Source organism: Denticeps clupeoides, chromosome 6, assembly GCF_900700375.1.
Source record: "Denticeps clupeoides chromosome 6, fDenClu1.1, whole genome shotgun sequence".
NCBI classification, from domain to species: domain Eukaryota; kingdom Metazoa; phylum Chordata; class Actinopteri; order Clupeiformes; family Denticipitidae; genus Denticeps; species Denticeps clupeoides.
This window is the reverse complement of record NC_041712.1, coordinates 11479396-11494878: the sequence shown is the minus strand read 5'-3', so window position 1 is coordinate 11494878 and position 15483 is coordinate 11479396. Positions and strand designations below refer to the sequence as shown.

At 45.9% G+C, this 15483-nt stretch overlaps 2 protein-coding genes and 1 pseudogene across 2 annotated transcripts; all 3 read right to left on the bottom strand.

Annotated features, from left to right (window-relative positions):
- Positions 1-3119: 3119 nt before the first annotated feature.
- On the bottom strand, positions 3120-3272 carry LOC114793227 (uncharacterized; annotated as a pseudogene).
- A 1643-nt stretch (positions 3273-4915) lies between these two features.
- On the bottom strand, positions 4916-8985 carry LOC114792658 (zinc finger protein 497). The gene is made up of 2 exons (XM_028983987.1): positions 8149-8985; positions 4916-7754 (listed from the first exon to the last, which is right to left on the bottom strand). Exons 1-2 carry the CDS (start codon positions 8807-8809, stop codon positions 6718-6720), a joined length of 1698 nt encoding a protein of 565 aa, XP_028839820.1. The 5' UTR covers positions 8810-8985; the 3' UTR covers positions 4916-6717.
- Positions 8986-11227: 2242 nt separating this feature from the next.
- Positions 11228-14374, bottom strand: LOC114792842 (uncharacterized). Its single transcript, XM_028984318.1, has 2 exons — positions 14234-14374; positions 11228-12919 (listed from the first exon to the last, which is right to left on the bottom strand). The coding sequence occupies exon 2, from the start codon at positions 12912-12914 to the stop codon at positions 12228-12230; it is 687 nt and encodes a 228-aa protein (XP_028840151.1). The 5' UTR covers positions 12915-12919; positions 14234-14374; the 3' UTR covers positions 11228-12227.
- Positions 14375-15483: the final 1109 nt, after the last annotated feature.

The window sequence follows — 15483 nt, the reverse complement described above, 5'->3', positions numbered from 1 at the left end:
GGTGAGCAGTGGGCAGCCATGACAGGCGCCCAGGGAGCAGCGTGGGGGGACGGTGCTTTGCTCAGTGGCACCTTGGTGGTTCAGGATTCAAAACGGGAACCTTCTGATTACGGGGCCACTTTCACCACTGCCTAGCGGGTAAGAAAAGAGGGACTTTCTACATGAAAGGGGGGGAATGTTTGCTCTGAGAAATACCTGCATGAGCAAGAATTCACAGACAACTCACATTTCTACATCATGGTACTATCCCGTGCCAGCAAAAAGATTCACACACACATACCTTCACTTCTAGGAAGCTAATGTTTGTTCGCTGTTTGTCCAACATACACAAACACACAATCATCTCAATGTTCATTAAGGCTCACACTGAAAGAGAGTTATGCTATATGTCATATGCTCAAATACACAACCATTCAATTTACACCAAAATACAAAATATGCGCAGCACACTCACTGAGCACAACATAAATATATTATAGCATTAATAAGTGACACTGAAGAAGACACTGTTGTAAAAGAAATAAAACTCTGCACAAAGCTCATCCCCATCTGATGTTACCTGGCAGAAAGAGGTTAAAAGAATGAACTGTTTCTAATTTATTAATACCAGTAGATTACTATTGCAGTTACATGTAAATATTGTATGTGAAAAAGGTGCCAATGTTACAGAAAAACCCCAAAAAAGAAAGGAGAAAGGAATAGAGAAAGATATGGAGAACACAGAGGTACCATTAAAAAAAGCAGAGCAGAAAATGATTTCCTCAGTTCAACAAATGTCCACACATACAAGCTGTAAAAATCTGTTATAAACACATTAAATACTGTTATAAACACATTTTCACACAAATGCACACACAGAAAATGCAAGCGAACTTATGCGTGCAAAAACAATCACACACACACACAGATATCTGCCCACAGTCCCACTGGTTTGCTGCGTTCAATACGTTCCCTGTTCTGAAGGCCTCGGCGTAGTGTATGAGTGCGTTTGTGTGTGAGGGGCCGCTGAAGACAGCATTGGCAGAAAACATCAACGCTCACGCCCACATGTACGGACCGTACAAGGACGCTCTATGATTATGTCTTCATCCTCCTGGTCGCTCACATTTACGTGGGCTCGGGACCATGCATCCGCAGTGTCTGGGTCAATGATAATCCATCTGCATGTCTCATTTGGTACTGGACGTGGTGTCAAGATGTTGATAACAGAGGTTGAACTGTCTGTCTGCTGATGGCACCATGGTTAAGATCTATTATAAATCAAGAAAAACATTGAAATGGAAGGAAGGGGACGGGGCCTTGTGCTCAGCATTCCTAGATTGGTCGGATCCTCAAGGATGAGGACATAGGACACACTGTCTTAGCCAACACTCATTAAACATCTATTAAAGCATTTGAAAACAGGACTATAACGTACTGATTCTGCTCCATGCTGTGAGATTCAGACAGTGTGCCTGTGACATGAAGGGCAACAGCAGAAAGATGACAGAAGATGCATGGAAACAGTTTTATGTAACCAAAAGTAAACGCTGAAGCCTCAATTCAAACATTGAGAGGACGTCTGAATTTTGCATGTTTGCGCGAAGATGATCCAATAACAGGATCTCAGTAGGACCTGCTGCATGTGCTGCCAAGACTAAGTACCAGCTCCGTGGAACCAACTGGGTTTTAAATCCGGATTGATGATACCTATGAAACACTACCCTCTTCTTAATAGCTAGAACAGTGTTTTATCAACGCTGGACCTTAAATCCAAATGCAGATGTGGTTTTCAACTCTCCCACCGATTTTGCTTGGCCACAGAAGTTTCACGTAGAGGAAAGCTGGACTACTCCTCAACCTTAACCACCGTGAGAGAAAACTGGATATTATGTCAGGATAACAGTGGTACTAGACAGATGGTGACCCTGTATTTAATGTAATTCAATGTAAACTGCAGGAACATCAGTCTTCGTTGCAGTTCTGATCTTCTAGACTTCTAACGTGCAGTAGCCAGTACAGACAGAACTTCGGGCCACGGTGCTGGGTCGCATCTTACTTGCTGAGGGATTCAGAAGCCCTTTAAACAACAGCGGACGTGTGGACCACTAACCGAAGACAGCCGGCAGCAGAAAAGTTCGTTTTGAATGCTGATTCAATAGGAAAGGTGGAAGAACAGCGTGCGATTTGGCATGGGGGTTAGGGCGGAGATGTGTAGGAGCCATGGCTGACGTCACCCACTCTGTAATTAGGCCTGGCTGGATATGTGGGCACAGTCGTCTCAGGGAAGGGCTGGAGCGGGTGAAGCGTCTGAGCAGGGAGGCCAAGAGAAGTGTTTGTGTATGAGTGTGTCTGTCTGTCTCTGGTTTTGTGGTCTTTTTGATTTCTTTATTTCTTTAACTTCTGACTGCCACCGTCTTTGCTTTGTTTTTCCATAGTGCTGGTGAGGGCCATGAGGGAAGCAGTCTCTGATGTCACTTCCTGTGACTCACAGGCAGTCTCACCTCTCCGAAAACCTCTCTGTGCCGTCAGTCCATAATGAATACATGGGCTTCCAGCTGAGTGTGTGAATCTCACAGGATGCGTCCAGGCAGCCGTTCAGTTGTCTCTGTAAATGTGTGCGAATGTCTGCTGACCGGTAACATGGGCTGCGAACTGCAAACAGGCCAACTTAACGCAGTCTTTTAACAGTTTGTTGACCATTCTACACTATAAAAACAATGTCATATACCATAATAATATTTCATGCAGAAGTGAATCCATTTGTAACTTTATACTAACTTATATCAACATCTTGGTGTGTTATAACCACTTCATAATGTAAACCAGTGTTTGTCCAGAAATATCTGGTGCGATCGTTTTAAAAACAGTAAAATGAAACTTTTCTGCCACCTAGTGGTGGCCGTTATTTCGTCTCCACCATTTCTGTATAAATCCTGTATTAATTCATATGGATCTGATTAGTATATTATGTGTACCAGACAGCCGAGGTGACTTTGGGCATGTCCTAAAGATGACAATGCCAGTGTCATTGTGATACACAGCACAAGGAGACACAACAAAATGTATCCTCTGCTTTTAACCATCACCCCTGGTGAGCAGTGGGCACCCATGAGAGGCGCCCGGGGAGCAGTGTGTGGGGACGGTACCTTGCTCAATGTTTGGGATTTGAACCCACAAGAAGAAGAATCAAGCCCCCTCGCTACATTTGGAGCCCCAGTGGGGTGTATGAGATTTTAAACTGTTAAGAACAGATGCTACACTTGATCTTAGCAAAAAGGTAGAGAAGCTATTGAATGTCTTTTGACCATATGCTACTGGGTGGCCCAGACCCTCATCTTCCTTTCTCTTCATCTAAATCAAGAAGCCATAAATGTAGTCAGTGAACATGCCCCATAAAGTGCATCCAGAGAGTATTCACAGCACATCACTTTTTTCCACATTTTGCTGTTATAGCCTCATTTCAAAATGAATTAAAATAATTTTCCCTCAGAATTCACATGTACATCACTATTCACAGCCTAAGTTCTTTTGAATATGATGCCACAACTTGGAACACCTATCCATGGCCAGATTTGTCCATTCCTCTTTGCAGCACCACTCAAGCTCCATGAGGTTGGATGAGAAGCATCGGTGCACAGCCATTTTAAGGTCCCTCCAGAGACATTCAATCGGATTCAAGTCTGGGCTCTGGCTGGGCCACTCAAAGACATTCACAGTATTGTCCTGAAACCACTCCTTTGATATCTTGGCTGTGTGCTTACATTCGTTGTCGTGCTGAAAGATGAACCGTGCCACCACCATGCTTCACTGTGGGGATGGTATAGGCCTGGTGATGAGCGGTGGCTGGTTTTCTCCAAACATGATGCCTGGTATTCACACCAAGAGTTCAATCTTTGTCTCATCAGGCCAGAGAATTTAGTTTGCCATGGTCTGAGACTAAGGAGTGGCTGGATACAGGCCACTACCCTTTCTGTGACGTCACCAAGTCGTAAATGTGTTCTACCGGCACATTTACTTTGTTAGAACGTGGAGCGAAGAGGGCGAAACTATCAATACCAATATTGCGAAATTTCACATGGTGATATTGAATCAATGCAGACATTAAATATCAATATCTTTATAGCGTATAGTCAGCAGAGATGAGAATCAGTGTGAGACTACAACCTTCACTCCTGTAGATGGCGCTGTACAGCTGGGTACTTTGAATTACTGCTTGGCATTACAGGCAGAGTGAAATCACAAAGCACGATAGACCGAGCACAGCATCTTGTATTTCAGCTTTTTTTTTTTTACATGTTCAGTAAACTATAGAATATCGCGACAGTATCACAATATATTATGATATAATCACATCGTGACCTGTGTGACATATCTCACATATCGTGAGATCCTTGCCAATACACACCCCTAATCAATACCATTGTGTTAGTATCGGTCCAATACTGATACAAACCTGATACCAGTATTGATATTTAGGATCGATCCGCACATACCTTCAGTCTTCGCCATTGTTTGCCCCCTGGTGGTTGGCTGACTATGGATTGAGAAAGTGAAAGTGAAGTGATTGTCATTGTGATACACTGCAGCACAGTACACGGTGACACAATGAAATGTGTCCTCTGCTTTCGGGATTCGATCCAGCAACCTTCTGATTATGGGGCCGCCTCCTTAACGATTCGATAAGCAGCAGAGCCCGCAATTCAAATGTTAGTATCGCCGACGACCATCTTAATTTAATCGTGGCAGCCACAACAGATCGTGATTAAAATTAGATTAATTGTGCAGCCCTAATAAAGAGTATTAACAATGAAATCATTACATGGTCTACAAGGTGATTTTCTTCTGCTGTATCCAAAGCTTCTGCCTGTCATCATTTTTATGTTTGATTCTGTATACAGAAAAAAAAAAAAAAAAAAAAAAAACATCTTATGGATAAGTCCAACTTTGGCCTTTTTAATGTTAGTGCATAAATGTATGTACATTAAACAAAAGGCATTCTGAAATGTACAAAATCTTCCCACATAGTAAACATTAAGCTCCTAAAAGCCAACAAAACCAGGATACCAGAGAAACCAACATCAAGCTCATATTTCCCCGTTTCATGCAGCGACGCTCACACACACACACACACACACACACACACACACAAAGCAGCTCTGAACTAGCATGTACAGCTATAACTAACCATGATCGAATATGGACTCATGAAGAACACGTTTGGTCTGTTGACTTACCCTGTACAACATTTTGCTACATAGAGAGCAGGAAAAAATAAAATCTGTTCTCCAGGTGGATCCTTCCCAACTTTGAGGACAAGAACACATTTGGATAAGAACAAAAGCAATCAGAGGGCACTTTTATAGATATGTTTCCAACGTGTACATTATTTTCAATTCTCCATTCAAGCCAGGAAATTAAATGGCAGTTCACTCCCCTTCATTTTGTTTAATTAATATTACATTTGATTTCGGGAGAATTCATATGATTTCATTCAAACACTTTAGTTACAACTCAAAAAAAGAATGTGTGATTATATACAATCACACACACGTGGCCTAATGTTGCATGTCAACAATGGAAAAACATTTGAAACCTGACAGACCATTCATAGAGAATGTAAAAATATATAAAATACATGTCACTATAAAACCATGTAAAACACCACGGGGGATTTTAGAACACAGATAGTCTAACTTGTGACCAAATTCTCCTTTTGACATTTGAGATCAACTAGTACCTGGGTTTCGATGGATATTAGCAAGATTAAAACCCACACAGAGAGATTCTGTCTAATATTGCCATTAATGAGTCAGATTCCCATCTACAGATTAAGCGTAGCCCTGCAAGAAGTGCTTCATAAAGGCAAACTTCATTGACCTTCTCTTTTTGCATAGGAATAGGCTTAATCCGTAAACCAGCACTTGGCCCAACGTGTTTTAGTGGGCACTATATTCAAGATGACGTCAAGCGCAGTACTGCAAACACAAACAAAAAGGTTAGATAATATCTTCTCTTTCTGGCAAATCCTGGGAGGCCCCCTTCGACCTTACGCTAGTGAACAAGCGCCACACACTTATTGCCGGTTTGAAAATAGTGCCCTGTGTGTATTTAAGGCATGTACACTTTCTCCAAACACAATTAACAAGAGAGAAATGCTCATAACTAATGTTACGGATGGTGGGATAAATAAAAAAATGTTCAACTTTCAGAGCCAGGTGTACATGAGAGATCTCAGAAATGAATCTTTCAGAGCATCAGTCCATTCGTGGAACAGTCCCCGGTCCAATAGTTTTTGTGGAAGGTCAGTCCCCCCCCCACAGAGTTTAACTCGCGCGAACTAGGAGGTCCACGGCGAGCAGAAACATCCAAAGCAGGTGTTTTAATGCAAATAAAACAGTCATGAACTGCTGTGCCATAAACCGGATCATCCCGATTTGCCTCTGTAGATCCACGTACAGCCGGTTTTGGAAAGTTACTGTACACGACGGCGGCCGTCATGGCCAAAAGTCCCGCGAGTGAAGCGTTAACCGATCTTGAGGCGGCCTGACGGGCAGGAATAACGGGCGGGGCTGGATGGGTGGAGAGCTGCTCGTCTACCAGGATACGGAAAACGAGCCTCTGTTAATTAGAATGGTTTAGTGCCTGAACGTCCGTGACGGAGCTAAACGTGGACGTCGGTAAAGTCGGTAAACGAAGGTGCTCTTTGCAGGATAAATACAGACAGGCGGCGTGACGTTACACGCAGTTGGCCGCCGCCTGCTCCTGTTCCCCCTCGTCCCCCTCGTCCTCGCCGCCTCCCCACATGCCGAACCTGATGGCGGCCGCAGGGGACGCCGAGGTCTCCTCCTCCTCCTCCTCCTCCTCCGGGGTGCCGGGGTTGTCCTTGAAGGCGCCGGCGAGCGCGGCGGGGTCCCCGGGGTGGCTGGCGCGGAGGTGCTTGCGCAGGCTGGCGGGGTCCTTGTAGCTGCAGTGGCAGCAGGGGCAGACGCACGGCCTCTCGCCGGTGTGGATGCGCTGGTGGTGCTTCAGGTGCTGCAGGCGGCTGAGGCGCTTGCCGCAGACGGCGCAGACGTAGGGCTTCTCGCCGGTGTGCGTGTGCCGGTGCTTGCGCAGGCTGTCCAGGTGGCGGAAGCGCGTGCCGCACTCGGAGCAGGCGTAGGGCTTCTCGCCGGTGTGGATGCGCAGGTGCGTCTTGAGCGCGCCCGACTCGCGGAAGCGGCGGCCGCACACGCCGCAGGGGTACGGCTTCTCGCCGGTGTGGATGCGCACGTGCTTCTTCAGGCTGGAGATCAGGCGGAAGGTCTTGCCGCACTCCAGGCAGAGGTGGGGACGCTCCCCGGGCAGGTCGGGCGGGGGCCGCCTGGACTCCTCCGGCTGGTCGGGCGGGCCGGGGCCCGAGGTCGCGTCAGGCGGCGTCTTCCCGGGCGCGCCGAGCGCAGAGGGTCCCTGCGGGGCGGGGCTGCCGGAGGAGCCGTTGTGAGCGCCCGGGGGCAGGGCGTGGCCGGGAGACGGGCTCGGCTGGACAGACCGGCCGCCTTCTTCTTCCACGACGTGGATGCAGCCGAGTTCGCCGACGTCCTGAGCGGACTGCTCGTTTTCAGGCGCGCCCCGTCGTCCTCCAGCACCGCCTCCCACTGCCTCTCGTAGGTCTCGGCGGCACTGCAGGCCCGTCCGCCCGCCTTGCACGTCTTTCGCGGCCGTCCTCTGCCCCGCCTGAGCCGGCAGTCCCAAACAGCGGCCGTCCGGCGCTCTCCGACCGTCAGCGCAGACATCTAAGAAACATTATTTTTCATTTCAAAACAGAATAAAAAAATGCCCCACCCAGTAGCCTGTGTGGTACGTATGCTGTGTAGGGGCGGTAGTAGCCTAGTGGGTAACACACTCGCCTATGAACCAGAAGACCCAGGTTCAAACCCCACTTACTACCATTGTGTCCCTGAGCAAGACATTTAACCCTGAGTGTCTCCAGGGGGGGGACTGTCCCTGTAACTACTGATTGTAAGTCACTCTGGATAAGGGCGTCTGATAAATGTTGTAAATGTAAAATCAGAATTTTTGCTCTTTTGATTGATAATCTTTGTGTACACGTATGAAAACAATGAAAATGATCCATTAATGATGAGCTGGAACGTTAGAAGATTTATTATGGATGATCGATGTTAGTACCTGGCCTGTGGAGCTCCGTGCCGACCTGGACGGGCTCGTACAGGTGGTTGGTGACGGTGCCGTCGGCCTGGATGGAGAGGTGGCAGCTCTTGAACTCGTCGCGGGGATCGTAGCCCAGCGGCGCGTCGCCGAGCGGCCCGGCGAACTCCGGATCGACCCCCGCGAAGCACCTGCCGTCGGCCCCGTGCGGGCCGCGGTGGGCGAGCCGCAGGCGCTCCACGCCCGGGCTGGCCGCGGGGCCGGCGGCGAAGAACTGCTGGCCGAAGCCGGCGGTGGCGGCGGCGAAGGGTCCCTGGAGCTGGTCGATCAGCTTCTGCGCGCTGCACAGGCAGTCCTGCAGCGTCTTGGTCTCCCGCTCCGACATCTGGAGCCGCAGCTTCAGACTCTGGTTCTCCTGCTCCTTGCTCAGCAGCTCCTGCTGCGTCTCCGACAGCACCAGCGCCATCTCGCCCAGCAGGGCGTCCACCGCGGCGGCCAGCGCGGTCCGGATGGTCGGGGCCAGGCGGGACTTGAGGGACGAGACGGACAGGCCGGCGTCGCACGTCGGCTTCTCGCCCTTCGGCTCGAAGAAGAGGCCGTCGTGGGTCTGCATGCCGGAGTGCGCCGTGCTCGGGGGGTTGGACGGCGACGCCGAATCGCAGCTGATCCGCTTTGTGGTCATTTTCACCCAGACAGGCCGCTTTATTTCACTTGTCTGCGGCCCAGGCAGGAACAAGAGCGCTCATTCCCGTCGGGCCGCGGCCGAATCTCCATTTAAAACGACATTCCCTACCTGGGAGCGGGCACGACGCCCCAAGTCCGGACTTTTAGTTGGGCTGAAGCGCGGCGCGCTTTTGTGACGTCACCGGGCGCAAAGTGACGTTACAAAGTTCCTCTTTAGAACCAGAAAAGAAGAGAAAGAAGCTTCGTATAAAATTATAAAGTGCAAGTAGTCTTTAGCGTTACTTTACCCCACTTTTGTTTTTGATCATTCTCATACTCCAGATTTATAACAAATGACAGATTATAGACCACCAAATTAAATTAAGTGATAAGTGATAAAGTGAAGTGATTGTCACAGCAGCACAGCACACGGTGCACACAGTGAAATTTGTCCTCTGCATTTATCCCATCACCCTGAGTGAGCAGTGGGCACCATGACAGGCGCCCGGGGAGCAGTGTGTGGGGACGGAGCTTTGCTCAGTGGCACCTCAGTGGCACCTTGGTGGATCGGGATTCGAACCGGCAACCTACTGTTTAGCAATTATTTTCAGTTATTGAAAATTAGTGCATTTTAAAGTATATACCTACTGATGATGTTATATTTATAAGCTGTTTGTTTTATGGTTGTTAAACATACAACATTAAAGCATAATGTGAGCTTGTACATCTGTTGCTTTGTTGTGTCTCTTGACCCATTTCATTTCTGAAATACCTGTTCATTTTCAGTAACAGTAAAAGAGTGTATTCCATCAGTGTGACTATGGTAACTGCTATGTCCAAAAACAGGGACTTTGCAGGAAGTTTTTCAAACCAAGAGCAACACCCGACACAGATGCACACAGGGACTTTATTTTAATGGTGTTCACACTTTCCACATTTTATGGTGAAAATGACACCCACTCAGCATGTCAGCATGTGCCTTATCCCTCATTTCACCGCATCCTCCCCTGAACTCATTCTGGACTTAAACATAAATTGCTGGGAATTAAATCATGTAATGGCATGTGAAGCCAAGAAAGATCCTCTGCATCCTCTCACTCCCAGCAGAAGGGTCTCTCCTACACAGATAACGCCTGTTGAAAGTGAAAAGTAAGGTCAAAGTTCACTGAGTCGTTGTAATCACAATAAAACAAGCAGGATATAAAATGGAGATTTTTATATTACATTTGAATTTTATAATTTTAAGAATGATTTAATTATTAAGTGGTGGCCTAGCAGGTACGGAAGTGGCCCCGTAATCAGAAGGTTGCCGGTTCGAATCTTGAGTCACCAAGGTGCCACTGGTACACACTGCTCCCCAGGCGCCTGTCATGGCTGGCCACTGCTCACTAAGGGTGATGGTTAAAAGCAGAGGACACATTTTGTTGTGTCGCCGTGTGCTGTGCTGCAGTGTTTCACAATGACAATCACTTCACAAGTTTTCCATGAAATTGAATTGTAAAAATTACAAATTTATTAAGGAATAGTCATTGATAAAATTAGTTGAATTAATAATGTGAAACCCTCATTTGCTGATGCACCAGAAACTCAACTGGTCAGAAATAGGTCAGTTTCATTGCTATAATCTCGAATAATCAGTCAAGCGATTGACTTACATTAGTGAAGTTAGCGTTTCCTTTCTACATGTATGCAGATATTCCATAATTAACCACCATTTTTTCTAGCAAATTGATGTTAGTATAATGGTCAAAACAGTTAATTCAATAAAAAACGAGGACATTTCTAAATTATCCTAAGCTTTTGAAACAGTATTGTATACTGCTCAATTGTATGGGTTATAACAATCAACAGATGTCAGAGTTTGAAGAACATGTAGGATTGGGTGGACAGGGCACGCTGTATAAAAGATCAGTCCCACCAGCGACCACAGGGTGGCGCTAAAATAAGCATGTCAGGAGATTCTGGTGCTGAACTAGGATTAGATTTCCTTTGATATATCTGATGACAAATTGAGTATAAATCAAAGGCAGGGCATGAACAAATGTATGACAAATTTTTCAATGGGAGCTAAAGGTTTGTTTTAATGATAAAAGTAAAAATATTTCCTTATGTTCTGCATTAAACTTCAGAGTGATGAACCAATGCAGCTTGAATATGTTCATGAATGTCTCTCAATTGCGTTAAATCCATGTACTATGTTGTTGTCATAGGCCATGTGTAGTGTTGCCAAGTTTGGTGGTTTTGCTTGTGATATTTTGGGGAAAAATTGATCGAGGATCCCAGATTTAGTTTGAATGTTTTTGCATGAAAATGTTCCCTGAAATGAACAGGTATGTAGCAACGCTGCCCATACCCTTCAATTACAGATGCGTAATACAGTGGTGGGAAAACGTGTTTGACCCCTCTTTAAATAAATATTCGTCAAAGACAACACAAGTAAACAGCATATATATTTTTATTATTAAGGGATAAACCTACATGGTTCTGTGTGACAAAGTGATTGATCCCCTGAAACATTTAAATGTGACAAAAAAAGTAAGAAATATAGAGGTGACAATTCATTTTTCTCTGTATGTCAATCATTAGCAAAGTCAGCTTTAAAGAGGCGTGATGTGTAAAATTAAGTAGATGTCATGCATGACTAACATGCAAGCGCACCACTGAAATGTTAACAGAGCTCGGAAGGAATGTTATTTCACAATGCTTCTGCTGAAATGTTTCACATTTGCAAACACTTCCCAAACCCAGTCAGCACATCATTTTTTTTAAAAATGAAGGGGTGGTGGGGTGGGATGGGACTTGCGAGCCTTACACACACACCAGATGTTTCCATCAGTCATTCAGCACCATGCAGTGCTGCGCATTATCGTAACGACCCTTTACTCAGCCCTTTCTGAGTAAAGTGCTGCCTGGAAGTAAGTAAGTTTGCCTGAGAAACCTTGCCAAATCACATTCTCAGACTCTGAGACACAAGCTCCCCAATTACCACCCTCGTTAACCATTTCTAAAGGTGTTCCTCCATTCATTCATTCATCCTTTCATCCTTTCAATTCAGTCGCCATTCAACAACACTTTTGTTTGTGTAGTATGCATCGCATTCAGGGCCATTTTAGTATGAGAGGAAGTCCGCTGTTGAAATTAAATTTCACCCGTAATTGCCTCCACACGGGTAGGTATTTCTTAAAATGAAAAAAAAAAAAACACACTGACGTACACAAAAAATTGTTTACCGAGTAATAAAGTGCTCTCTATTCGGCATAATTGTTGGGGCATCGCTGCACTCGTAAACACACACACACACTATAAAAACATGTACAATCCGTGTACTGACACAACTCACAATATTTTTAGGTCTAGTGTCTTCCGGCATCAGTTTGAATTGTTCCTCTGATTTGTCCTTGCTATCATAGACCAGTCAGTTTCCTCCCTCGTGCTTTTTAAAGGGGGCTCCCAGTGGTCCGCCTTGACGATGACTTCTTTCGGACGTGGCGCCACCACAGGAGTATAAGGAGGCAGAGCAGCAGCAGGAAGCCCACCGCCCCACCAATAAGTCCAGCCTTCAAGGCGAGGCCAGAGTCCCCCTCCTGGGATTGGTATACCCTGCAAGCTCCCTCCTCCAAGGCACTGGCCCCTGCCCCATTCACAGCCTGGACGCACACCTTCTGTCCCTCCTGGACACCCTGGACCAATGTCATCCTCTTCAGTTCCCCCACCAAGCTGACCTCTGTGCCGTCCACCAGCACCCGATATTGTGTGGCTGTAGAGTGGCCTGCACACCACTGCACTTCCACCCACGACCCCTTTGTCCACAGCTTTCTCAACTGCGGGGCGTCCGGCCGATCACCCAGCACAATCCCCGGACAGAGGCAGCCGGTCGAGTGGGCCAGTTGAGCGCAAGGCCCCGGAAGGTCCTGGCAGATGTCCTGGTAGCACCGCTTGGGCGGCGCCGTCTCTGCGGTGAGCTGTGGGTTTGAGGTTGAGCGTGCGGTGGTGGTGTCGAACAGGTTGGAGTAGTCTTCAGTGGGGCCCAGGTCCTCAGAGCTCATTGCACTTGACGACTTGGAGCCGAAGACGAGTAGAAAGAGAAGGAAGCCGAGCCTCATGTACAGCCTGCACGCTCGCATTTGTCCTGTGGAGACCAAACAATGTGAAGATCAACAGATGTTCTTTTTTATTTCAACCTAAAATCATAACAGAGTAATCTAATTTGAAATAAAACGATATACTATCGTACTACATATGGCTAAAACAAATAAAAACCTCAGTTAAAACATAAAAAAGTGATCTTTAATATCTAAAAAATGAATCCAATATTTAACATTTGTTAATAATGTTAATAATTTTCACTTACGTATTAAACCATAACAAGCAATTATTAATATCCTCGAAACAGAACAAAGTATTTTGTTACAAATATTTTTTTTAACAGTCATATAAATAAACAAAATGAAGTTTTGTTAAATGGAACTCAAAGCTCCGAGTGATTTTTCTTCTCCACTGGAAAGTGGTGTAATGTTGCTGCATGATAGACGCTGCTGGGTTGCACTTTTTAAAAGTGACACCCCACTGTATTCAGGTGGATTCCCATTTCATGGGCAGTGCACAAGAGAAGATTTCATATGTAACTGGTTACCAGTGCCAAATCGTGCTTCGTCATTGCCCGTAATCATCATGTCCTTATTCTACGGATCGGTAACTATTAAAGGTGATGCGGGTGGAATCGATGGATGGACATGGTCATTCATTTTATTATTATATGTACCCTAGAATGTATTTAAACAAATATTTGTGTGTGTGTGTGTGTGTGTGTGTGTGTGTGTGTGTGTGTGTGTGTGTGTGAAAACTCATACTTGGATTAAAAATTCAACTTTTGTGCCAACAATCCTGAGATAATCTTATCTGTGAAGAGGCGCATGCCGTTACTGCTCCTCTAATTCGCGTAATAAGCCAGTAAAACTTCAAGTTTCAATACACACACATTTCTGTGGCTTTTTAGCAGAATAGGATTCTCATTACAGGCAAAAGCAGAAGTCTAAACCCCAGTCTGGGTTGCGCAACAGCAAAAAGCGTTCGCATTCATATGAGCCTCTTTGTGGGATTTTGTGTGTGTGTGTGTGTGTGTGTGTGTGTGTGCCCTCAGCTACTCTGTTCTACCCCAGTTCTCCTCGCTGGACTCAGTAAGTACTAACAGAGCAGATGTCCCACATAAACAAGTTTTTCATGGAATTAAAAATCTAGTGTCACAGCCAGTGATGAAGCTTCAGCTTCAATCCGAATGTCCTGTCAGCTAATGCGGTCGAGCTCAGTGACTCAGTGTCAGCAGAACTTGGCCCGGAATGGAACCACAAAGGCTCTTTTGTGTGTCTCACCAAAAAAAATCTCTCATGTGATGTGAAATAAAATCTTCATTCCAATCTGTGAAGGTACGCGAGTCCTATTTTACCTGAGTTTCGATGGCACTGCCTTGGAATCTTCCTCTCGATATTCCCCCTTTTCGGATCCTTGTTTCTCTCCGGTTTTCTCTCATGCGTTCTCTCTCGTCCTCTTTCTTTTATAAACTCTCCCCCAAATCCCAAACAATCACCTCCTTCTTCTAACCCTCCCCCAAAACTCCCTCCTGCTCTCCCACCCCCTGTGTTTTGCACTATTCTTTTTCCCCTTCTGACGCTCTCTTTCACGCTCTGCTCCACCTTTCAGTACTCAATAACTCAGCCTGTGTGTGTGTGTGTGTGTGTGTGTGTGTGTGCGCGCATGTGTGCACATGGGTTTACACCCCCATAGCAACCTGCTTCTGCTGCTGAAAGGAGAGCGTGCATGAGTGTGTCTGGCCGAAAGTGCAAACCTCATAAAATCATACTCATACTTGCACATACACACGTACAGTTGTAGATTTGGGTTTTGTAACTCTTATCAGCTAAAGAAATGTTAACTTGTCAATTCTCTTACCTCCACAGTGAAATAACCCTGAATTCCATTACACCAACAAATTTGCCATTTTCCAACATGAATGTATAGACAGGAAGCACAATATTTGACCTTGTGCTGAACAATAATCCTGACACTAAGTAATTAGGAATAGTATTATCATATTCAGGTATAAAACAACTTCACAAATGACCGCTGGGAATTGTGTTGTGTGTTTGCTTCTGGCATCATTCCCATACCTTGTGTTCCTGGTATTTGGGTCAATCCCACTTTCCTCCCAATCATATTAGACTGGGTAGTGCAGACCTGTAGAAAACCCATTTGTTAATGGAGGAACACGACAGGCACTACGCCGGAAAAGTCGGCCTAAATTGACAGGCATGGACTTACTCTGCTCAGCCTGTGTTGTCAGAATAAGGATGGTGGTGATATCCTCACCTTGGTGGGATATGTAGGAACCCCATCTGTGCTCATTCCACAGGGCACCTTGCCTGGCCTGTTTACCCTCTAGGTGTGGTAGAGGTGATGGCCATATAAGGCAATACCCGCAATCATGAAGAAAGTTGAGGCCTCATAAATGTTCAGTTTAGAGCCTGAGAAGGGCGAGGCCAATATGGTCACTGACTACATACACAAATTAAGTGGTGGTCATGAGAACTCATTTGATTGGATCCATAGCTTTTGGTGCCCATCCTGAGATATTAGGCCAGCCCATTACAGGGCGAACATAATGCATGAAACATTATTGTTAATTAGCTACCAGAAATA